Raw genomic sequence first — 24,254 nt, forward strand, 5'->3', positions numbered from 1 at the left:
AAGGACACCAATAATAAGAAGAGACTTACTTGAGCCAAGAAACACGACCAATGGACATTAGACAGGTGGAATTCTGTCCTTTGGTCTGATGAGTCCAAATTTGAGATTTTTGGTTCCAACCGCCGTGCATTTGTGAGACGAAGAGTAGTGAACGGATGATCTACGCATGTGTGGTTCCCACCGTGAAGCATGGAGGAGGAGGTGTTATGGTGTGGTTGTGCTTTACTGGTGATTTATTTAGCATTCAAGGAACACTTAACCAGCATGGCTACCACAGCATTCTGCAGCAATATGCCATCCCATCTGGTTTGCGCTTAGTCCCACTATCATTTGTTTTTCAACAGGACAACGACCCAACACTCCTCCAGGCTGTGTAAGGGTTATTTGACCAAAGATGACGATGGCATGCTGCATCAGATGACCTGGCCTCCACAATCACCCGACCTGAACCTAATTGAGATTGTTTGGGAAGAGTTGGAACGCAGAGTGAAGGAAAAGAGGCCAACAAGTGCTCAGCATATGTGGGAACTCCTTCAAGACTGTTGGAAAAGCATTCCAGGTGAAGCTGGTTGAGAGAATGCCAAGAGTGCGCAAAACTGTCATCAAGGCAAATGGTGACTGCTATTTGTTTAACACGTTTTTTGGTTACTACATGATTTCATGTGTTATTTCATAGTTTTGATGTCTTCACTCTTATTCTACAATGCTGAAAATAGTAAAAACAAAAAATGTAAAAAAAGAACCCATGAATGAGTAGGTGTGTCAACTTTAGAGTGGTACTATAAAAGGAAAATGAATCTCTAAGACTGACATATTACTCTACATGCTCACAACCTGCTTTTGGATACAAATACAGTGGAGAGAACAAGTATTTGATACACTGCAGGTTTTCCTACTTACAAAGCATGTAGAGGTCTGCCATTTTTATCATAGGTACACTTCAACTGTGAGAGACCGAATCTAAAACAAAAATCCAGAAAATCACATTGTATGATTTTTAAGTAATTAATTTGCATTTTATTGCATGACATAAGTATTTGATCACCTACCAACCAGTAAGAATTCCGGCTCTCACAGACCTGTTAGTTTTTCTTTAAGAAGCCCTCCTGTTCTCCACTCATTACCTGTATTAACTGCACCAGTTTGAACTTGTTACCTGTATAAAAGGCACCTGTCCACACACTCAATCAAACAGACACCAACCTCTCCACAATGGCCAAGACCAGAGAGCTGTGTAAGGACATCAGGGAAAAAAATTGTAGACCTATACAAGGCTGGGATGGGCTACAGGACAATAGGCAAGCAGCTTGGTAAGAAGGCAACTACTGTTGGCGCAATTATTAGAAAATGGAAGAAGTTCAAGATGACGATCAATCCCGCTCGGTAGGGGCTCCATGCAAGATCTCACCTCGTGGGGCATCAATGATCATGAGGAAGGTGAGGGATCAGCCCAGAACTACATGGCAGGACCTGGTCAATGACCTGAAGAGAGCTGGAACCACAGTCTCAAAGAAAACCATTAGTAACACACTACGCCGTCATGGATTAAAATCCTGCAGCGCACGCAAGGTCATCCTGCTCAAGCCAGCGCATGTCCAGGCCCGTCTGAAGTTTGCCAATGACCATCTGGATGATCCAGAGGAGGATTGGGAGAAGGTCATGTGGTCTGATGAGACAAAAATTTAGCTTTTTGGATTAAACTCCACTCGCCGTGTTTGGAGGAAGAGGATGAGTACAACCCCAAGAACACCATCCCAACCGTGAAGCATGGTGGTGGAAACATCATTCTTTGGGGATGCTTTTCTGCAAAGGGGACAGGACGACTGCACCGTGTTGAGGGGAGGATGGATGGGGCCATGTATCACAAGATCTTGGCCAACAACCTCCTTCCCTCAGTAAGAGCATTGAAGATGGGTTGTGGCTGGTTGTGTCTTCCAGCATGACAACGACCCGAAACACACAGCCAGGGCAACTAAGGAGTGGCTCCGTAAGAAGCATCTCAAGTTCCTGGAGTGGCCTAGCCAATCTCCAGACCTGAACCCAATAGAAAATCTTTGGAGGGAGCTGAAAGTCGGTATTGCCCAGCGACAGCCCCGAAACCTGAAGGATCTGGAGAAGGTCTGTATGGAGGAGTGGGCCAAAATCCTTGCTGCAGTGTGTGCAAACCTGGTCAAGAACTACAGGAAACGTATGATCTCTAATTGCAAACAAAGGTTTCTGTACCAAATATTAAGTTCTGCTTTTCTGATGTATCAAATACTTATGTCATGCAATAAAATGCAAATTAATTACTTAAAATCATACAATGTGATTTTCTGGATTTTTGTTATAGATTCCGTCTCTCACAGTTGGAATGTACCTATGATAACAATTACAGACCTCTACATGCTTTGTAAGTAGGAAAACCTGCAATATCGGCAGTGTATCAAATACTTGTTCTCCCCACTGTATATATTTTTTATAAATTGCATGTCAAATACTGTATGGAATTTACTTAGACTGTCCATTTTGTCATTTTATCATTATTTGATATATTGCTATCAAAACTAAATGTTCTCATGGTATTTCACTGAAAACTTTGATTTTAAATGAATGGCGCTGGGGTGAAATATGTGTGAAACCCCAAAGAATGCACAATCAAAGGTTCTGAACATAGGGGTCATTTACAAGTGTCATCTGTCCTAACAAGTGCCTATTTTATTCCTGTTCATTAAAGCCCAATAATAAGCATAGGTTGATTTAAAATACAGTCCCAGGCAAAAGTTACGGTCTGAGTGTGCAATATTAACCAGGAAGAAGCCATTACACCTCAGTGTTGAAGATCATTCAAACTACTCATGTTTTATGCATTTTGTAAGTGACATATCTTTTTTGTTTGTTTTCAGCATGAAAGAGTGTCCAGGTAAGCTGCTTTCATCTCAGCTCACTTTCTCAAAGATTTTCACTACCAGGCGTTCATGCATATCCTAACAGCCATTGGTCAACTTTATTACTCAGGCCTCCTTTGCAACTGACCTTTTTATTACAATTCGGCTCAAAAGGTCGCAGTTGTAAATGAGAACTTGTTCTCAACTAGCCTACCTGGTTAAATAGAGGTGAAATATAAAGTATATTGTTGATCAAGCTCTGGCACAGTGAAGTAGTTTCAGTCATTTGTTATCTTTACCTCAGACTGGACTCGTCTGGTGCTTACGACCGAGAAGCGTATGACGCTCGCAGGGAAAACAGAATGGCAGCTCGGAAAAAGGCTGAGGAAGAGGCAGGATGCACTGACTATAAGAAGGTAACCTGTAATGTAAAATTCTCTAACAGTTAAAGCTAGCAAACTGGCGTAGGTAGCTAATGATCTGTTGTGACATCTGTTATGTCATGATAATGAAAGTATTATGTAGCCTTTATGACAGAGGGTTCAAGTAAAGTGTAGTAGTAAAATACTGTGGCATGTTATGATATTCTGTGTCTGTTTGCTGTTGCATCTTTTATATTGCAGATGTACGAGGAGGCCATGTCTACAAATGAGAGACTCAAGTCCCGGCTTCAGGGCAGCAAACAGGAGCTGGTGTTGGTGCAGACTCAGCTGGAGAAAGTCACACAGGTGATTATCCCTAACTGGTATTCATCCGCCACACAAAGTAGTTCAAACCATCTCAAAATCAAATAACACGGATGAAAATGACCAGATTGCAGAAGAGTCCAATGAATACGTACACTACATGGTATGTGGACACCTGCTCGTCGAACATCTCATTCCGAAATCATGGGCATTAATATGGAATTGGTCCCCCTTTGCTGCTATAACAGCCTCCACTCTTCTGGGAAAGGTTTCCACTCGACGTTGGAACATTGCTGCGGGGACTTGCTTCCATTCAGCAACGAACATTAGTGACGTCTGGCACTAATGTTGGGTGATTAGGCCTGGCTCACAGTCAGCGTTCCAAAGGTGTTTGACGGGGTTGAGGTCAGGGCTCTGTGCGGGCCAGTCAATTTCTTCCACACCGATCTCGACAAACCATTTCTATTATCATGATGAAACAGGAAAGCGCCTTCCCCAAACTGTTGCCACAAAGTTGGAAGCGCAGAATTGTCTAGAATGTCATTGTATGCTGTTGCATTAAGATATACCTTCACTGGAACAAATGCGCCCACTGTAGCACGAACCATGAAAAACAGCCCCAGAACATTACATTATTCTTCTTCCATCAAACTTTACATTTGGCACTATGCATTGGGGCAGGTAGAGTTCTCCTGGCATCCGCCAAACCCAGATTCGTCCGCCATACTGCCAGATGGTGAAGCGTGATTCATCACTCCAGAGAACCCGTTTCCTCCAATGGCGGCGAGGTTTACACAACTTCAGCCAAAGCTTTGCATTGCACATGGTGATCTTAGGCTTATATGCGGCTGCTCGGCCATGGAAACTAATTTCATGAAGCTCCCGACAAATAGTTTCTGTGCTGACGTTTGGTACTCGGTGGTGAGTGTTGCAAACGAGGACAGACGAATGTTACGAGTTACACGCTTCAGCACTCGGCGATCCCGTTCTGTGAGCTTGTGTGGCCTACCTCTTCAAGGCAGAGCCGTTGTTGCTCCTAGACGTTTCCACACGAACAGTACTTACAGTTGACCGGGGCAACTCCAGCAGGGCAGAAATTTGACCAACTGACTTGTTGGAAAGGTGGCACCCTATGACGGTGCCACGTTGAAAGTCACGGAGGTCTTCAGTAGGGGCCATTCTACTGTCAATGTTTGTCTTTCGAGACTGCATGACTGTGTGCTCAATTTTATATCTGTCAGCAACAGGTGTGACTGAAATAGCTTAATCCACTAATTTGAAGGGGTGCCCACATACTTGTAGTGTATTTATTTATTTATTTTTATTTGACCTTTATTTAACTAGGCAAGTCAGTTAAGAACAAATTCTTATTTTCAATGACGGCCTAGGAACAGTGGGTTAACTGCCTGTTCAGGGGCAGAACGGGGGTTTGAACTTGCAACCTTCCGGTTACTAGTCCAACGCTCTAACCACTAGGCTACCCTGGGCGGTTGTGCCATATCATGACTTATCATTGTGATTCCCAACTTACAGTTCTTGTCAAATACAATGTGGAGTAACTCTTCCAAATCCTATTGCATGGACCACTGCACAATAAAATCAGGAAAGATGCAGGAGTGAGAACCATGACAGATTATGCAAGTAAAAGGCATTGGATTATTCCCAGAGAAATGCTTGGGAATTGGTATTTTTGAAGTACAGTACCATGTTTTTTTTCAAAGGTAAATATTGAAGAGTTTTGTTCCAAAAAACGTTATGTCCACAAATCTTTCACAATTGTGTTTTAAAAAAATAAATAAATGATTGCTTATGACTTACCGTCATGTGTGGGTAAAATATTACTGTTCTCAGATTTTTTTTTATTCATAGATTTTAATTGTGTATTAAAATGGCTTTTGTTGCAAAACTCTAATTATCCATTGTTTAGCTGGAATGGAATGTTCGTATCCTGTGATATGTGGTTGTCTCTCACCAAGCAATCTTAAGATGAATGAATCACTCTGGATAAGAGCATCTGCTAAAAATGGCAAATGTAAATATTTTATATGCATACCTCATATTACTTTATTGATACATTTAAAAATATATATATATATATATTATATTAATGTCAGAAATGTATAATTTGTAAATTTCTCCTTAAAATTACTTGTCACATTTGACTGTGTAAAACCTACAAGTAATACTTATTTGTCTGAGTGAGGCTCAGGTGGATATTTAGTGTTTTGCAACAAAACATGATTATTTGTCTCCCTGAAATGAAACTTTCAAGTGATACTGTAGATTTCAAGCAAATACATTTCTGTCATGAACAAACACAAATCACTTTAATAAGTTCTTTAACCCTATTCTCAACCGGTTGGTTGAGCATTTGTTTTTTGATAATGGATTTAGAACTAGATATGAAAAAAATCTTCATTTGAACTTGGATGTTCGTCTCCCCAGCCCTCCTGCACCAATTAACATAATTTGTAACCTTTTGGGTTGCTGCAGTTCAGTGTTGTGGCACTCTAACTTTGGCCAATAAGAGGACTGTAAGAAAACTCAATCAGTCACCAAAGACATGGGATAAAAGGTAGGAATTAAGTTGTTGAGGAATGAATATTGCATAATTCCTGTTAGGAATAAGAATATGGTAAATAGTAATACAAAAAATGCTATAATAGAAAACTACTCTTTGTTCCGTTATTTGGGAACCATGATGGAAACATGTACAGTAGCTAATTTGAAATTCAAGAAAAACACTTTGGGTGATATTGCACTACAAACCACCTGAAAATGTTAAATGTAATTAACTGTACACTTTTGGTCACACAAAATTACCATAATGTGTCCAAATTTGACATCAGCCCTCATTTAACATTGCCTACCTACCCATGAAAGCAGAACTAAAGTAATTTCTGTTAGGCAAATTGCCCTTCTAATGTGCCATTGCTAATACGATCATCTCTAGGCTTCTCAACCGCTAGGTAGAGCTCTAATTTCCAAATTAAACAAAGTTGAACCAGGCCAAACCATTCGGACACTACAGACATTTCATTTTTCTGTGAGAAGACCGATTTTCAGGTTCTCATTAACTAACAAACACCACTGTAGCTCGGCCACCTTCCACTTCAGATTCGGAAGGCCGCCATAGGCGGATGCGGTGGAAGGTGGCCAAGCTACAGCTGTGTTTGATATCTCTAGCTTAAACTGACAGATTTTGATGGGGGTTTTCTTATGTTACTTAGATTGACTCACAGGTGAGTCAATAAACTCCATCTGAAAATGGATATATAGCGTTTTGGATTTAAACTCTTCATATGAGAAATGTTTGCTGTTTCAGGGATTGTTCTCATTGTCACTATTTTAACCTTGGACTTTTGTATTGCAGAGAAAGATCACAATGACTGAGAGGTCCAATGAGAGGTCCATGCTTGAGAAAGAAAAACGGGTGAGATCCTCATTTCACAAGATGTTTGCCTATGCAGTTTCTGTTTATTTCTCTCTTGTTCTGGTACAACATGTCTATTTGATTATATTTTGTTTTATTAGTTCATGTCATGGTCAGGCTGATAGCCCTGTCATGTTTAGTCTCATTGTGGCTTGTGTCATCTCTTCTCTGTAGGAAACACGTGTCCTTCAGAAGAAGATATCAGACATGGAAGATGAAGTGAAGGTATCTGTCCAGAATTCATCAATTTCCTCTAGATATGGACCAGCTGCAAAATCCCAATTTGTTATATATTGTACAAATTCATGAAAACAAAAATGTGCTTTTTGGTCTTAATTGAAGGTAAGGGTTAGGCATACGGTTGAGAGGGTTAGGTGTAAAATTTCATAACTTTGTGGCTGTGCCAGCTAGTGACTACCCTACAGAGCTGCCTCCAGTACGAGTCATCCTAAGATGGCGCAATATGGGGCCGACAGAGATGGTCGTCTCACTTCTAGTCCTTAGGAAATCATGCAGTATTTTAAATTGTTAAAATTTATTATTTCTTACGTTGTTAGAGCAGAAAATCTTAAGTGTTATTACATACAGCCGGGAAGAACTATTGGATATCAAAGCAACGTCAACTTACCAACATTATGACCAGGAATACAACTTTCCCAAAGTGGATCCTTTGTTCGCACCACCACACAGGACATTGGATCTGATTCCAGAGGCCGACCCAAAACAACGACGCCGCAGAAGATGTAGACGGAGCTGCCTCCTGGTCAGACTTTGAAGGCGAGCACACCACTCACCGATTACGAGTATATTTCTTGCCAATGTCCAGTCTCTAGATAACAAGATAGACGAGATTAGGGCAAGGGTTGCTTTCCAAAGAGACATCTGGGATTGTAACATTCTCTGTTTCACGGAAACATGGCTCTCTCGGAATATGTTGTCGGAGTCGGTACAGCCACCGGGATTCTTTATGCGTTGCGTCGACGGAATCTTTCTGGGAAAAAGGGCGGGGGTGTATGCTTCATAATTAACGACTCATGGTGTAATTATAACAACATACAGGAACTCAAGTCCTTTTTTTTCACCTGACCTAGAATTCCTTTATCAAATGCCGACCATATTATCTCCCAAGAGAATTCTTGTTGGTTATTGTCACAGCTGTGTATATCCCCCCACAAGCTGATACCACAACCGCCCTCAAGGAACTTCACTGGACTGGAAATCATATGTCCTGAGGTTGCATTTATTGTAGCTGGGAATTTTAACAAAGCAAATTTGAGAACAAGACTACCTAAATCCAATCAACATATTGATTGTAACACTCGTGCGGGCAATACACTGGATCACTGCTATTCTAACTTCCGCGATGCATACAAGGCCCTCCCCCACCCTTCTGCAAATATGACCATGACTCCATTTTGCTCCTACCATCCTATAGGCAGAAACTCAAACAGGATGTACTCGTGACTATGCATTGCTGGTCTGACCAATCGAAATCCACCCCTCAAGATTGTTTTGATCACACAGACTGGGAATTGTTCCGGGCAGCCTCAGAGAATAACATTGATTTATACTCTGATTCAGTGAGTGAGTTTATAAGGAAGTGCACTAGATAATGTTGTACCCATTGTGACTATTAAAACCTATAATAACCAGAAACTGTGGATAGATGGTGGCATTCGCGCAAAACTGAAAACGCGAACTACCACATTTTAACCATGGAAAGATGACTGGGAATATGGCAGAATATTCTGTGATCCTCAACACTGGGGCCCCACAAGGGTGCATGCTCATCCCCCTCCTGTACTCCCTGTTCACCCATGACTGCGTGACCATGTACAATTCCAACTCAGTCATTAAGTTTGCAGATGACACAACAGTAGTAGGCTTGATTTCCAACAATGAAGAAACAGCCTACAGGGAGTGTGGTGTAAGGAAATCAATCTCACTCAACGTCAACAAAACAAAACAAAGGAGTTGATCGTGGACTTCAATAAACAGCAGAGGGAGCACACCCCCCATCCACATTAACGGGACAGCAGTGGCGAAGGTGGCAATTTTAAGTTCCTTATCGTACACATCACAGACAAACTGAAATGGTCCACCCACACAGACATTTTGGGTGAAGGAGGCTGAAGAAATGTAGCTTGTCACCTAAAACCCTCACAAACTTTTACAGATGCACAATTGAGAGCATCTTATCGGGCTGTATCACTTCCTGGTATGGCAACCGCAAGGATCTCCAGAGGGTGGTGTGGTCTGCACAACGCATCACCAGGGGTAAACTACCTGCACCCCAGGATACATACAGCACCTGATGTCACAGGAAGGCCTAAAAGATCATCAAGGACAGCAACCACCTGAGCCACTGCCTATTTACCCCGCTACCATCCAGAAGGCAAGGTCAGTACAGGTGCATCAAAGCTGGGACAGAGAGACTGAAAAACAGATTCTATCTTAAGGCCATCAAACTGTTCAACAGCTGACACAGAGACGCTGCAGCCTACATACAGCCTCAAAATCATTGGCCACTTTAATAACTGGATCACTAGTCACTTTAATAATGTTTACATATCTTGCATTACTCATATCTAGATAGTGTATTTTATACCATCTATTGCATCTTGTCAATGCCGCTCTGTCATCTCTCATCCATATATTTATATGTACATATTCTTATTCCATCCCTTTACTTAGATTTGTGTGTATTAGGTAGTTGTGGAATTGTTAGATTACTTGTTTAATATTACTGCACTGTCGGATCTTGAAGCACAAGCATTTCACTACACTCGCATTAACCTGTTGAATGTAGGGGGCAGTATTTTGATGTTTGGAAGAAATACGTACCCAAATGAAACTGCCTATTTCTCAGGTCAGAATCTAGAATACGCATATAATTGTCAGATTAGTATAGAAAACACTCTACAGTTTCCAAAACTGTCAAAATATTGTCTATGAGTATAACAGAACTGATATTGCAGGCGAGAACCTGAGGAAAATCCAACCCGGAAGTGCTGTTTTTCCTTAAAGCTCTCTGTTCCATTGCCTGCCTTCGCTCCGTTTAAAGGGATATCAACCAGATTCCTTTTCCTATGGCTTCCCCATGGTGTGAACAGTCTTTAGACATAGTTTCAGGCTTTTATTTTGAAAAATGAGCGAGAAAGATCACATTGCGTCATTGGATGGCTGGGTGCCAGCAGCGTTTTGCATGCGCAACAGCGTGGAGCAGGCATTTTCTCTCTCTCTCTCTCCTATTGAAGAAGCTACAGTCCCGGTTGAAACATTATTGATTATATACTGTAAAAACAACCTGAGGATTGATTATAAAAAAACGTTTGACCTGTCTCTACGAACTTTACGGATTCTATTTGGAATTTTCGTCTGCTCGGTCGTGACCGCTCGAGCCTGTGGATTTCTGAACATAACGTGCCAACCAAATGGAGGTATTTTGGATATAAAAATAATCTTTATGGAACAAAAGGAACATTTATTGTGTAACTGGAAGTCTCGTGAGTGCAAACACCTGAAGATTATCAAAGGTAAGCGATTCATTTTATTGCTTTTCTGACTTTCGTGACCAATCTACTTGGCTGCAAGCTGTTTAATGTTTTGTCTGCTGAGAAAGATGTCCTTACATAAACGCTTGGTATGCTTTCGCCGAAAAGCTTTTTTGAAATCTGACATGCCAGGTGGATTAACAACAAGCTAAGCTGCGTTTTGATATATTGCACTTGTGATTTCATGAAAATTAAATATTTTTTGTAATTTAATTTGAATTTGCCGTTTTACAATTCAGCGGATATTGACAAAAATGATCCCGGTAACGGGATGGGTGCATCAAGAATTAACGTCTGCTAACCACATGTATGTGACCAATAAAATGTGAATAAACTTGGTAAATACCAACCTGCTTGAATTTACCGAATTGATACCGAGAGTTGTTCATTGTTTGACCAATTCAGGGCCCTTTTCTTGCAGCTTATTGCCAGCTCTTGTCTCTCTTGAGAATATTTCCAATAGACTAAACTGAGCCACAGCAGAGACAGAACATATTCCCAAAACACACTCTCCACAGAGGTCCAGTTATCACAAAGCTGCCCTGCAGACAAATGGAGAACAAGAACTATCAGGAGATGCTCTGGGATGTGACTTGGTACTATAGTGTTACTGTCTATCAAATGGCACCCAATTCCCTATAATGCACTCCTTTGTGATATTCTAAGATGACATCGTTTGTCAACCATTATGCCCTGTTGGCTGTGGCTTGTAAGAGTGCTTTGATTTGATATTCATCGAGTGAGCAAGCCATTAGTATTTGCCTGCATTCACTACAGACACAAGTATCTGCAGTGTTCCATACACGAGGGTACAGACAACAACCTCTTATTATCTCTGAATGAGAGCTCTCAATAAAGATGGAACACTGAACTGAATATATAATATCTCTGTGGGCAAACACTGTGGGGCCATACTTGCGAACATAAGCAACCATTTACATTTAAATGTGTTCTCCAGCTCAAAATGCGTATCAGCCAATGAAAGGCATTGATTTACTTGCATGTGATAGAACGCATAATTGTAGCTGGTCCTATCAGATAACATGGCACACGTTAGCACATAACATGGCACACGTTAGCTCTATGCTAACTTTTTCATTAGCCTATGAAAGATCTTAAACTTTATATCCACCAACCAATGGCATTTCTTAAAATAGGTCAACCCTGGCCACTAGAGATACTTTAAACCTACAAATTCAAGGTTTACTTGTTACATTGGTCTGTAACAAAATGTAATGTGTCAATATTGAACTGATGCATCCTTGACTAGGCTACAAGTGATAGACAACATTTTCACACGACAAATTCCCACATTTTTGTTGATCAATTTCACACATAAATGAGGTCCTTACAATGTGTAAGTTTATTGTACATCATTAAATCATCGCTTCTCTGTGGTACATACTGCTAAAGCGGTTGACTTGGAATCGATAGTGCACTTTAACCGTGGGTTTGATTCCCCCTCGCTTTTTGGTTGAGGAAAACACTGTTCACTGCCAGTCCTTATGCTCAATTCAAAACGCATGTGACGAAGTGGATGATTATAACAATGCATAGCGTTTAGCCTGCATGTAAGTGTACCCTACAAAACAATGTCATAATGACAGCCAACTGTCTTCCAACATTGACTGTTGATTTTGAGTCCTGCAAACTTCTTTAAAATAACTACAATACTGCCATCTGTAGGATGATAACGAGAGTGCACATTACCTGATGTACACTTTGTAATGCTCATGTTTTTTTTGCGTAAAATATCGCATATATGCTGAAGTAGATGATTAAAAATGCCTTAATTTAGGTGTACACATCCATGTAATATAGCCTATTCAATGTGATTATTAGACACCGGAACTGAGTACCGGCACCACAAATTTGTGCAGTTCCTGCACCTAAATATAAAGAGTACCGGCACACAAAATAAATACCGGCACACAAAATAAATACCGGCACTTATTTTAGTCCGAGTCAAGAACTCCACACTAACATAATAAATGGAAATAAACATTTCAGAGGGGCGAGTGGACTCATCCGAGATTCGAACCCTTCCACCATCTGCGACAATTACGTGGACTAGGCACTTTACACAGAGAGTAATTTGACCAGTGGGTCAAATACATGATAGTTGCTTTGATTATCAGAACATTATTTTGGACGTAGGTATGTTAAGGAACATGTCCAACTACTTCAATTATTTTAATTGGCTGATGCACTTGTGCCAGGATATAAATCAGTGCCACCTGTTGAAGTTAGCATAGGGCTTATGTGTGGGACAAGCTACAATTGAGAATTTGTCACAATAAATCAAATCAAACTTTATTTGTCACATGCGCCGAATACAACAAGTGTAGACCTTACTGTGAAATGCTTACTTTAAAAGCCCTTAAACAACAGTGCAGTTCAAAAATAGTTAAGAAATGATTTACCAAATAAACTAAAGCAAAAAATAATAAAAAGTAACATAATAACGAGGCTATATTTATTTCACCTTTATTTAACCAGGTAGGCAAGTTGAGAACAAGTTCTCATTTACAATTGCGACCTGGCCAACATACAGGGAGTAGCAGTACCGAGTCAGTGTGCAGGGGTACAGGTTAGTTGAGGAAATTTGTACATGTAGGTAGTGGTCAAAGTCAACGATTTTAATTGGCTAATACACATTTTGAGCTGGAGAACCCATTTAACTAAATGGTTGCTTATGTTTTCAAGTATGGCCCCAGTTCACTCGGAGGAGAGAGGGGTGATGAATGTGTCAGTCATTGTCATTTGTTCTGTATATCACACTTGGACTAGAGTTTTTTTTTTTTTGTAAATCAGCTTGATTTGGTATACTTTAAACTTTTAGCTTTCCCTTTAACAAACAGTACAGCACCTAGATGTTATGTTTCAGTAACCCCTGCCCTAACCCTCCTCTGTTTGCTCTGTTTGCTTGTTGTCTGCTGTCCTCCACAGATCCAGACAGAGCTGCAGAATGAGAACCAGAGACTGAAGGACGAGAACGGAGCCTTAATCCGGGTCATCAGTAAACTGTCCAAGTGAGAGGAAGAGGATGATCCAATAATTATTTCCAATTTTTACCCCAACTACACCATCACCAACCACCAACCACCGCTACATTCAAATCATGACAGGAATGACAGATGGGCGCCAACTTTAAATCCTTTTTTGATGCCCCTTTCACCTTTCTCCTCTGTTGATGGTTGTATTGTACACAGATAGTTCACACACAGTTAGCATATTAGCATTTTTTTAAAAATGTATTTATGGATTGTTATGATGCATACTCATATCGTCACAGCACATTATACTGTACGAATGTCTACGAAGGTTTAATCTATGAACTGGTGTAACAGTTGGTATATTATGATGTTCCAAGTAACTAAATTACATTTCATGTTTATTTTTAAACTGCACCAGCTGAAAAGTCTCCTGAGCCTTGTATAAATGATTTATAATCCTTTTCGACGCTGCAATCCAATGCAATCTCTTGTATGCACTGTCACCAAATGGTCATGTGTGGTAATGCATCTTACCGCAGAGGCCTACAGTATGTATGACATGATCGACAACCAGGGTTGGTACACATTTGTAAGCACTAATAAAGCAGGTAAAGATTATATGGAGAGGTGAATTTGAAAATGTAATACAAAGACTATGTTGTTTACGAACGACGCAAGACGAGCATACTTAAAAGACCTTTATTTCCTATGATAACATATAGATACGTCTGTGGAGACATTCCATGTTTTGGTTCCCTTGAGGTTCTTAATAATATCACATTGACTGATATATTGATACAAGAGCTGGAGGATATGTAGTCTTTTTGCTGGACAACAACATGTTTGTTGGTAGGGAAATAAATCATGCAATCCACAAAAGGCACAACTACTGACACACACACACACATACGCACACCTCTACAACGAGACAAAAAAACCCAATCACGTTCAAGCATTTCCCTTGTCCATGTTGTTGAATAGTATAGAAGGAGAGGAGGGAGTGAGGAGAGGCAAAGGGGAACAGTTCTTTGGAAGTCGTGAAGTATGGTGGCCATGAAGGATCAAAACGCTATGCATAAAGAGGAACCCTATTTCTTTTTTTTTTAAGCAGCAAGGTTGGCAGTATTGCATTGCGAATGTAGCTCTGCACTGTTTGGGTCCGCCTCATACTCAAAAGAGTTCCATAGACCCAGGAAGACAGGGATTTTGTTGCCTGCATTGCAGTAATTTGAAAAAACCCACTCAGTTTCTGTTGTTCACTGAGAAAATGTTAGAAGAACACAGGCGCTATTGGTCCTATTGCAAATACAACTTTTAAAAATGGACAGAATAATGGTCTATAAAACAATCATAATCAACCCAAGCATACTCAATAGGAGGGATCCGGAAAACATGTGAGGAAGTAACAGTATTCATTCATCACCACAATTAAACTCATAATTTGAGTAATAACTGCATAACTGGAATGAAGGTTATACTGTATGGGTGATATGGGTTAAATAAATCAGATGTATACTTGCAATCGGTGTATTAAGAGCATGGAGAAATGTACGTAATTTTGCAATCGAGTAACATTTCACTATTTTTCTGCTATTGGCTCTTTATGCTAACATAAAACATTGTTTTGCATTCCATGTGCAAATTATACGACTGACTGAAGGTTCATTTCAACTTTTTCCGAACATAGGTATGTATTTGATCATCCCAAAAAGCCAAGCAGTCATTGGATTTAATACATGCAGAGGCATGTATATCTTACAATATTAACTCAAAGTCATGCCAATAATGTCGGTAAACATAACCACTATTATCATGTTAAGTACCTATATATAAGCAAAACACATATTATATAATGTGAGGTGAAAATCCAACAGAGCTGGCACAGGTGATGGGAACACATATAATATAATTCACATATAAATATACTTATTCGGTAGATCATTTTTAAGCTATTCTGTCATAGGAAAGTGATAATGTCTGAACCAGCCACTCTGTTAATATCTCTATAAGGTTTTTTATATGAGTAGCAATATACCTTTGCTCAGAGTATAGATACCTAAGAGGTGTTTTAGGCTTGGTTACTAACCTCACAGATGAGCTCTAATGTTTCAGTGCTCAAGTTGTATGGCTTTTCTTCTTATTTTGATCAACATACTAAAAAAAAGACACATTTAACTGTTATATTAAGCATTGAATGACAGCAAGCAGAGGTCTACTCAGGGTACAAATATATAAGAGGTATTGAAAGAGGGCTACAAGTCCATGCTTTGACTTCTATGCGGTGAGTTATGAACCTGTCACTAAACAGTCTAAGGAAGGTCTAGTACTTGGACTTACATTTGTGTAGTACTGTCATCTGACTTAGTAATGGGCCAATACTGGCCAACCCAACACAACAGATACAAATTATGTTTGATAAGGCAGTTACTACAACCTCTGGCAGGATAAATGAAGGAAACACTTATGGTACATATAATTACAAAGCAAGAGAGCTAGTGAATGTTGTCCTTTTGCAATAAATACACAATGAATCATGGCCATCAAAGACCATGCATACATACAAGTGAATGCAGGACATGTTAGTAATATTGCATTTGTACTTGTAGTATATAGTCAAATATTTAGGGTTGACCACAGTCGACAGATTGAAAGGATTATACAATTAACACATACTAAAAACAAGCATGCTATATTTTTTGCTCTGCTAAATGAATACCCACACAGTAAAAATCAACACTTGAATTCCAGGCAAGAAAATAGCCTCTAAAACCCATATACTATGCAGACATACGTTGAGTCCCATAGCCTTTCGGGAAAATACATCAAATGTGCAGTCAATGCATATTTTCTCTCCGTTTTATTATCAAAATGACATTGGACACAAACACACAAACACAATATAGTTATGATTCCTCTTTAAAACATGCTGATATTTACAACATTGTATAAGATGCACGCTGTATTAACACATTTGCTCAATGCATAATGTTTACAGAAGGAAGAGAGAGAGGGAGGGGGGGGAGGCAAAACTACAATGGACTAATTAGCATCCTAACGTTCACCCTCCTTTCAGTTTGATCAGCTTATATACAGTGGCCTCTTGGACATCAAAATCATAGGATGTCTGAACGAACAACGCCCTTGGGAAAAACAGGTTTGAATAAACAGCAGACAATGCACAATGTTTCAGTAGTTTGGCATCAAACAGTAAGGGTTACATACTAAGCAGGTTGCTGATGAGTGTGTGGTGCAAAAGCCAAAGGCCAATTGACATGAAGATTTGCACAAGGCATAAATCATGCTTACTTTACTCTCGTTTGTTTCATGCAAAAGCTGCATTTGTGTGTACCGGTTGCTTGACGAGTACCTTTTCATCATTACAAATTGAGCATCCAAAAAATGTAATGAATACCCACGCCGCTAGAGTCATCCTCCGCTGAGAGAAATGGACGCCGGGCCTTCATGCAAACACACATTTCAACTGAGAAAACATCCCCTCCAGTATGTTTGTATCAGTCATTTCAGAGATGCACCGTGATTTACAATTCACAGGCAGCGGCTGTAACAAGCAGATGGTCCCATTTTATAACATATGCCCCTTTCATCTTGATAGCACTAATGCCAAAAATGAATTCACAACAGTGTACAGGGTGTAATGTTGTTTTAGTAGAATATGATTCATCGTTTTTTTCTTTATTTTCTTGAACATAAATCCTCAACAATCTGTATCTTGGACTTAAATTAGTAAAGGGTCAAATGTGTTTTCAACGACAGAGATAAATGATTTCTTCATTTTTACCTTGGCCATGGATAAGTAAACACATTTACATCCAAGTGGTCAAAAAAAAGGTCTGCAACACATTGGCAGTTTCCTTGGACTGTGTCATCATGACTTTTGCCAGGTATACAGTTTACCTCAGTGCACATTAAGTTGAGAGCCTAGTGTACTTCACCAAACTGTTTAATAAAAAAAAAGGCACCCACGAACTCCTCCCAGACTGTGTATCACTCTGAAAGCCATAACTGCATAGAAATGATGTTTGATTAATAATCATTAACTGCAAAGTCAAAATTTTTGCCACAATATGGCTCTCTCATATGTATGGGAATACATATAATAATAATAATAATAATAATAATAATAATAAAAATAATAATAATAATAATAATAATAATAAAATTGGAATAACAAAAAAAACATTGCATTGTGATGTTCTGTTAAAAAGACATTCTGGAATGAATTGCTGCCATTGTATTAACGTTATACCATCTCACCTAAACCCTTTACATAAGAAGATTTCAAACGGTTCAGTATGAGACATTTACTTATTCTACTGCAAGATATGGCACACTTATGGTTTGAGAACAAGATATATGCTATTAGGAATCGGTTTGGCATGGTTTATGCAGAGCAGTGAGTGCATAAGTAAAGCATGCATAATGTTCTAGCAACTAAATGAAGAAGCTATAACCATCCCTTTCATTGAGCCATTCTCTAAGCGTTCATTATCAGCATCTAAGCATCTGGTGCTAAAAAGCATGCTGAAATGAAACACAGATCCATTTACCAATCAATCAATCAATCGTTCAATCTCCCTCTTCTCACAATACACTAAATATGTGAAATGCTATGATGTTGAAAAAGTGTTGTTTATGTTCTTCAATTTAACTATGAATAAGCTGATATTCTAGATGTTTCTTTTTTTGTTCAGTGTTTCAAGTAGACATGACAGAATCATGTGCAAGTCATGAGTTTCATGCAGTGCAGGAGGGTTGGGGAGGGAGGGTTTCTGAGTTGGTTAGTTGGTAATCAAATCGGCCAAATTAAGTTACTTTTTTGCATTTAAACCTGCCAGCGCCGCATCTATATCCTCCTCCTGTTGTAGTGGATGCCACTGGGCAATGGGACGCCTGGGGTTAGAGAGCATGTCAGACCAATGCTTCAGACCAGGGCCCGTCGCCTTGCTTCCCACAAATATCTTCCCAATGGCGTCATTCTTGCCAATCTTGTCATAATCAAACACTGTCACCACCACCAAGATTTTCTGAGGAAAGAGAGAGGAAAGAGAGAAAAAAAATGTTTATAGTAGATTGTGCACTCACATAATCAAGTAACCATTCATATGCAAGCTTCATACAGTAGGTATTAAACCACTAGGTCTTAAAATAGGGCTTAAGATTTTCTTTCAAAATTGAGTTGCTGTAAATGTGGTTGTAGGCCTACAGTAAAAAAAATAACACCACTTCAACAAACTGTATGAAAAAATATAAATCCTTTGCTCGTCAAATATGTAAAGCGTTCTATACCTGCATCATGTCCATTGGGATCTCAAAGCTGAAGGACTCGTTGTAGTACGGATTCAGAGTGTTCTTCTTCACCGTGGTCTTCTTCTTCTTCAGTTTCTTGCCGCCCTGCAGCAACGCGATCTTCACGTAGGGATCTGCAAAGAAAGACCAACAGATATTTAATCACTCATTTCATGTTTCATTGCATTGCTTCGGTAGAGCAAAATTGTGAGGTGATATGAGTTGCTTGCTGATTAGAAAAATAACTCAGAGAGCTCATTAATGTAACACACAGTAATGCAATGTCTGCAAATAAATCAGAGGTCCTGCATCACTGAGATGTTTAATTAATGGCAGATTGGCATGCCTGCTCGATTGGAAATGATCTATTGTTATGTCCAGTGGTTTGCCCTACCAGACAGTCCACCCACAAGCTTGTTTTTAACAGCAGACACACTAGACATTTTTTGTTCCCCAAATAGTACCAAAATAGGGTTATTTGAATGGTGACCCTTTTTGGGGCTTTGTAGACTATTTTCTTGAAGGTGCTATGTAGAACCGCCTATTAAAGGTTCTATGAAGAATCAGTTCTATCATGAGACGGTTTCGAATAGCATAATAAACATTTCACCTCTGTAACAGTTATCTACAGGTAATTAGTATATGATATGCATGATGATGATCTGTTTTAAACATTGTTATGCTACCGTGTTGTAGTATGGGGTTGATCATGCTGAGTTACTCTCACCTGGGAGTTGTATCAACCTGACTCAACCATGTCAAATGATGAAGTTAGTCCAAAAATATAAACTCGAATATACTTGCAGACCCTTCTCACTGACGGTATCGGACTAGCCACCTCAACAGAACCCATGAACATAAACACACAGACACAATACAGGTAGAATAAAACAACAAAATAATAGGTACCACACAGTAAGTGAAATAATGCAACATAAAGAACAGGAATTCATAATTACCCAGAACCATCTAGCGAAGGACAGCTTCAACATTGTAAAGGTCAATTTGGAAGGGAAGGGTTCGACACAGAGAAAGGTTCTTTGAGAAGACATGGTTCTACAGAGAACCATCACTCACTGCAAAGAACCTCTCAAGAACCCTTTAAGAATCTCAAGAGTAAACTGTACGTCCAGTGGAAGTCTTAACGTACCAGACAGTCCACCCACGTCCATCTTCTTGAGGTTCTTTGCCTCCAGGATACAGACAGTGAGTTTGCCAGCGGTGGGCACGTAACGGAGAGAGATACAGATGTCTCCCAGCTTCTCAGGCTGCATGGAGATTAAGGACAGAGAGAGGGCAAGCACAGAGAGAACAACGACACAGAGAGGGAAAGACAGACAAAAATATATGAAACAATTGTCCGAGTTTGGCTGTTGTTACTTCTGATGGGGCAACACTCCCGTCCAACGATTACCTTAGTTCAATCAATTAAAAGATAAATCAACTCATAAATTATAAATAGCGTAAATAGATTGTTTCTTTTCAGCTCATACCTCCTCTTTGTCTGCACTCTCCAAATCCTTCCATTCTTCGATGGGCTGTCCCAGGTCAATGGTGTTCATCGGGATCTTCACCTCTCCAATGATGTCATGCTTGGAGAATCGGTCGTAGTCAAAGACTGACATCACCAGGGTTTTCCCACCGAGCTCATCATACGGTAACTGATGAAGGAACACATCAACGACAACAACACCACAACACAACAACAACACAGCTTAATTATTAAGTCTGAATGTAACACCACATGTCCCTCTTTGTAAATGTCCACACTTTATGTCTCACTATGTCCACACTCACAGTATGTGCTGTCAATAAAACATTATTATTATGATTTAATTTTTAAGTAAACATAAACATATATTATTTGGTGCCATGGGCTGCTGGCAAGACATTGATTGCCGATACATTAGTAATACAGAACAGCCAACATACACAGAGTTGTACAACACAGAATAGGACAGGCAGAAAATGGGTTAGGCTGGATTATAATGTGTAGCTTTGTTTTTACTTGGAAAACATCTGAGGAGAGATCATTTATTCAGCTCTAAAGCATTAAAGCATAATTATAGTATACCATATGGTATCTGTCGATTCTATCCAGCCCTTGCAGACCAGGAGTATAATACATTATAGCATGTTTAGACATTCCCTTTCCTGTGGTAAATTGGCTCACTGACAAATATAAATAAAAATACATTCTAAAGAGGTTTTTGGGGTCAAGTCTTATTTGAGTTGCGAATTGCTCTTTCATTCCAATTGAATTATTCAATTTGAATTCAATTACAATTGGCCACACCACACAGCATTTGAATTGCAATCGAAGTAAAGGAAGTAGAGCTTTATTCAATGAAACTCATGTGGCATATTTATTTTACACATAGCCATAGACATTTTTATTTTGACATCATGTCTGGTTACCAATACCATATAGCATAAGGTTTCAAATCTCCTAAAACAATTTAAAATAAACAGTGGTCTGGAAATATTCTAAGATCATGTTGTGTGTTGTCTATAATGATTCATAATTTCCCTAATGTCTTTAAATAGCAGAAAAAAGATATGCATTTCCCAGAATGCTAATGCATCAAACACTGCAGTATAGAAGAGAACAATCTAACATCTGGGTCATTTGGTCATTCCACCAATTTGGCGCCTTTTGAGAAGTGTAATTTGGTCCCCAAAAACATTTTATTTTATTTAACATTCTATCATAAAGAGCATAAAGAGCACAGATTCAACTTAATACAAATATGCTACAGTAAGAGAATAGTAAGTGACAAATAAAGTAACAGGGTTGACTGTGACAGGGTTGACTGTAACAGTGTTGAAGATTTCATCTTAAATAGGCCATAAATCCCCTTGTGACGGGGAATGGGAGCTTGTTGTGTGCAACGGGGAGGGGCAATTTGATGCAAGCTTATATTTGTATTTATTTATTGTTAAAACATTTCTAGCCTGTCTATCTATGGGTAACAGGTTTGACGTGTTATGCTCGACCCGCTCATTTTTCCAGCACAAAACATTAGAAAAGGACTAAAAAGAGTAGAACCAGCTCACCTGCTTTTACACTATGATTTTACTATTAGACGTTCAGTGTTTCTGTAGAAAAAAAACTACTACCATGTTAAAACGAGAATTCAGTTCTCGTTACAGGGTTGACCGTAAAGCGCAACTGAAGGCAATGAACAACTTCTCTGATAGAAAACGGCCTGTGTGTCATCAATATAAGTAAGAAACATTTATTTGAGTGTCCAAATTGACTACAAAGTGTAAATAGGATCGTTTTGTTCATAAAGTCAGCCTCATCCAAAACAGTGTTTAATGAGCAACAGACTAAAACACATGCGGAATCATTCGCTCTTTGAAGCTGGAATCATTGCCCATGCGGAGTATCTACTAGGATTTTTTCTACCACGATGCTGGATGATCATTTCCTCAAAACAAAAGAATAACAGTTGCGCCTAGGACGGTCAGTGGCACTTTTTCACCTATCGTGGCTCTAAAATGAGAGACAGACATAAATGAATCACATGAAATACTGCCAGTGAAATCCTGAGAATGAGGAAATTATACACTCAGTGTACAAAACATTACGAACTCCTTCCTAATATTGAGTTGCACCCCATTTTGCCCTTAAAACAGCCTCAATTCCTCTGGGCATGGACTACAAGGTGTTGAAAGCATTCCACAGGGATGCTTGCCCATGTTGACACCAATGCTTCCCACAGTTGTATCAATTTGGCTGGCTGGCCTTTGGGTGTTGGACTATTCTTAATACACAATGGAAACTGATGAGCGTGAAAACCCAGCAGCGTTGCAGTTCTTGACACACTGAAGCTGGTGTGCCTTGCACCTACTACCATGCCCTGTTCAAAGACACTTCAATATTTTGCCTCGCCCATTCACCCTCTGAATGGCACACATACACAATCTGTCTCCATTGGCTCAAGGCTTAAAAATCCTTCTTTAACCTGTCTGCTCATCTTCATCGACACTGATTGAAGTGGGGTTAACAGGTGAAAGGAATAAGGGATCATAGCTTTCACCTCGATTGACCTGGTCAGTCTGTCATGTCTATCACTAATGGCACCAGAGGAGATGGCTGCCGTTTTACAGGCTCCTATCATATTGTGTATTGTGCGTGTTTTTTTCGCATTATTTGTAACTTATTTTGTACATAATGTTACTGCCACCGTCTCTTACGACCAAAAAAGAGCTTCTGGATATCAGGACAGTGATTACTCACCTCGTAGTGAACAAATATTTTTTTAACGAGTCGGATGCACAGGATTTACTTCAGACACCGGACAAGGCCCAAATCCCCGCCATTCGCAGGAGAAAGAGACGGAGATATCGGGGACGTAGGTTCGGGTGCCTTGTAAGGATCCGACAGCGAATGGGTAATCCGCCTCTACCATCAGTCCTATTAGCCAATGTGCAATCATTGGATAATAAAATGGATGAGCTCCGATCAAGACTGACATACCAACGAGACCGTAGTATCTTATATTTCAACAAGTTGTGGCTATAAGACGACATGGATAACACGACATGGCTGGGTTTTCCATGCATCGGCATGATAGAACAGCTACCTCCGGTAAGACAAGGGGTGGCGGTCCGTGTCAATATGTAAATAACAACTGGTGCACGAAATCTAATATTAAGGAAGTCTCGACGTTTTGCTCGTCTGAGGTGGAATATCTCAAGATAAGCTGTAGACCACACTATATACCAAGAGAGTTTTCATCTATTTTTTTCGTAGCTGTCTATTTACCACCACAAACCGATGCTGGCACTAAGACCGCACTCAAACAGCTGTATAAGGCCATAAGCAAAAAATTAAATTCTCATCCAGATGCGGCGCTCCGAGTGGCTGGGGACTTTAACGCAGGGAAACTTAAATCGGTGCAACCAGAGGAAAAAAATAACTCTAGAACACCTTTACTCCACACACAGAGACGTGAACAAAGCTCTCCCTCGCCCTCCATTTGTCAAATCTAACTCTATCCTCCTGATTCCTGCTTACAAGTAAAAACAAAAGCAGGAAGTACCAGTGACTCGCTCAATACAGAAGTGGTCAGATGACGCAGATGCTAAGCTACAGGACTGTTTTGATAGCACAGACTGGAATATGTTCTGGGATTCTTCTGATGGCATTCAGGAGTATACCACATCAGCCACTGGCTTCATCAATAAGTGCATTGACGACGTCGTCCCCACAATGACCGTACGTACATACCCAACCAGAAGCCATAGATTACAGGCAACATCCGCAATGAGCTAAAGGGTAGAGCTGCCGCTTTCAAGGAGTGGGATCCTAACCCAGAAGCTTATAAGAAATCCCGATATGCCCTCCGACGAACCATCAAACAGGCAAAGGGTCAATACAGACTAACTAAGATTGAATCATA

General features: G+C 39.8%; 2 protein-coding genes across 6 annotated transcripts in view; one reads left to right on the forward strand and one right to left on the reverse strand.

The window, feature by feature from the left end:
• LOC110527739 (protein phosphatase 1 regulatory subunit 12B) overlaps positions 1-14,473 on the forward strand; it is a 34,693-nt gene extending 20,220 nt beyond the window's left edge. The window contains exons 2-7 of the mRNA XM_021609216.2: positions 2,886-2,902; positions 3,172-3,283; positions 3,491-3,595; positions 6,927-6,986; positions 7,161-7,211; positions 13,490-14,473. Coding sequence (XP_021464891.1) covers positions 2,886-2,902; positions 3,172-3,283; positions 3,491-3,595; positions 6,927-6,986; positions 7,161-7,211; positions 13,490-13,576 — 432 coding nt within the window. The 3' untranslated portion in view covers positions 13,577-14,473. The remainder of the gene's footprint in view (positions 1-2,885; positions 2,903-3,171; positions 3,284-3,490; positions 3,596-6,926; positions 6,987-7,160; positions 7,212-13,489) is intronic.
• Positions 14,222-24,254, reverse strand: part of LOC110527738 (synaptotagmin-2) — a 73,944-nt gene continuing 63,911 nt past the window's right edge. For all 5 annotated transcript variants that reach the window (XM_021609209.2, XM_021609214.2, XM_021609208.2 and 2 more), the window contains 4 exons: positions 20,337-20,504; positions 19,994-20,111; positions 18,844-18,977; positions 14,222-18,581 (listed from right to left, as the gene is read on the reverse strand). In XM_021609209.2, coding sequence (XP_021464884.1) covers positions 18,366-18,581; positions 18,844-18,977; positions 19,994-20,111; positions 20,337-20,504 — 636 coding nt within the window. In that variant the 3' untranslated portion in view covers positions 14,222-18,365. The remainder of the gene's footprint in view (positions 18,582-18,843; positions 18,978-19,993; positions 20,112-20,336; positions 20,505-24,254) is intronic.

Source organism: Oncorhynchus mykiss, chromosome 7, assembly GCF_013265735.2.
Source record: "Oncorhynchus mykiss isolate Arlee chromosome 7, USDA_OmykA_1.1, whole genome shotgun sequence".
Classification (NCBI taxonomy): Eukaryota; Metazoa; Chordata; class Actinopteri; order Salmoniformes; family Salmonidae; genus Oncorhynchus; species Oncorhynchus mykiss.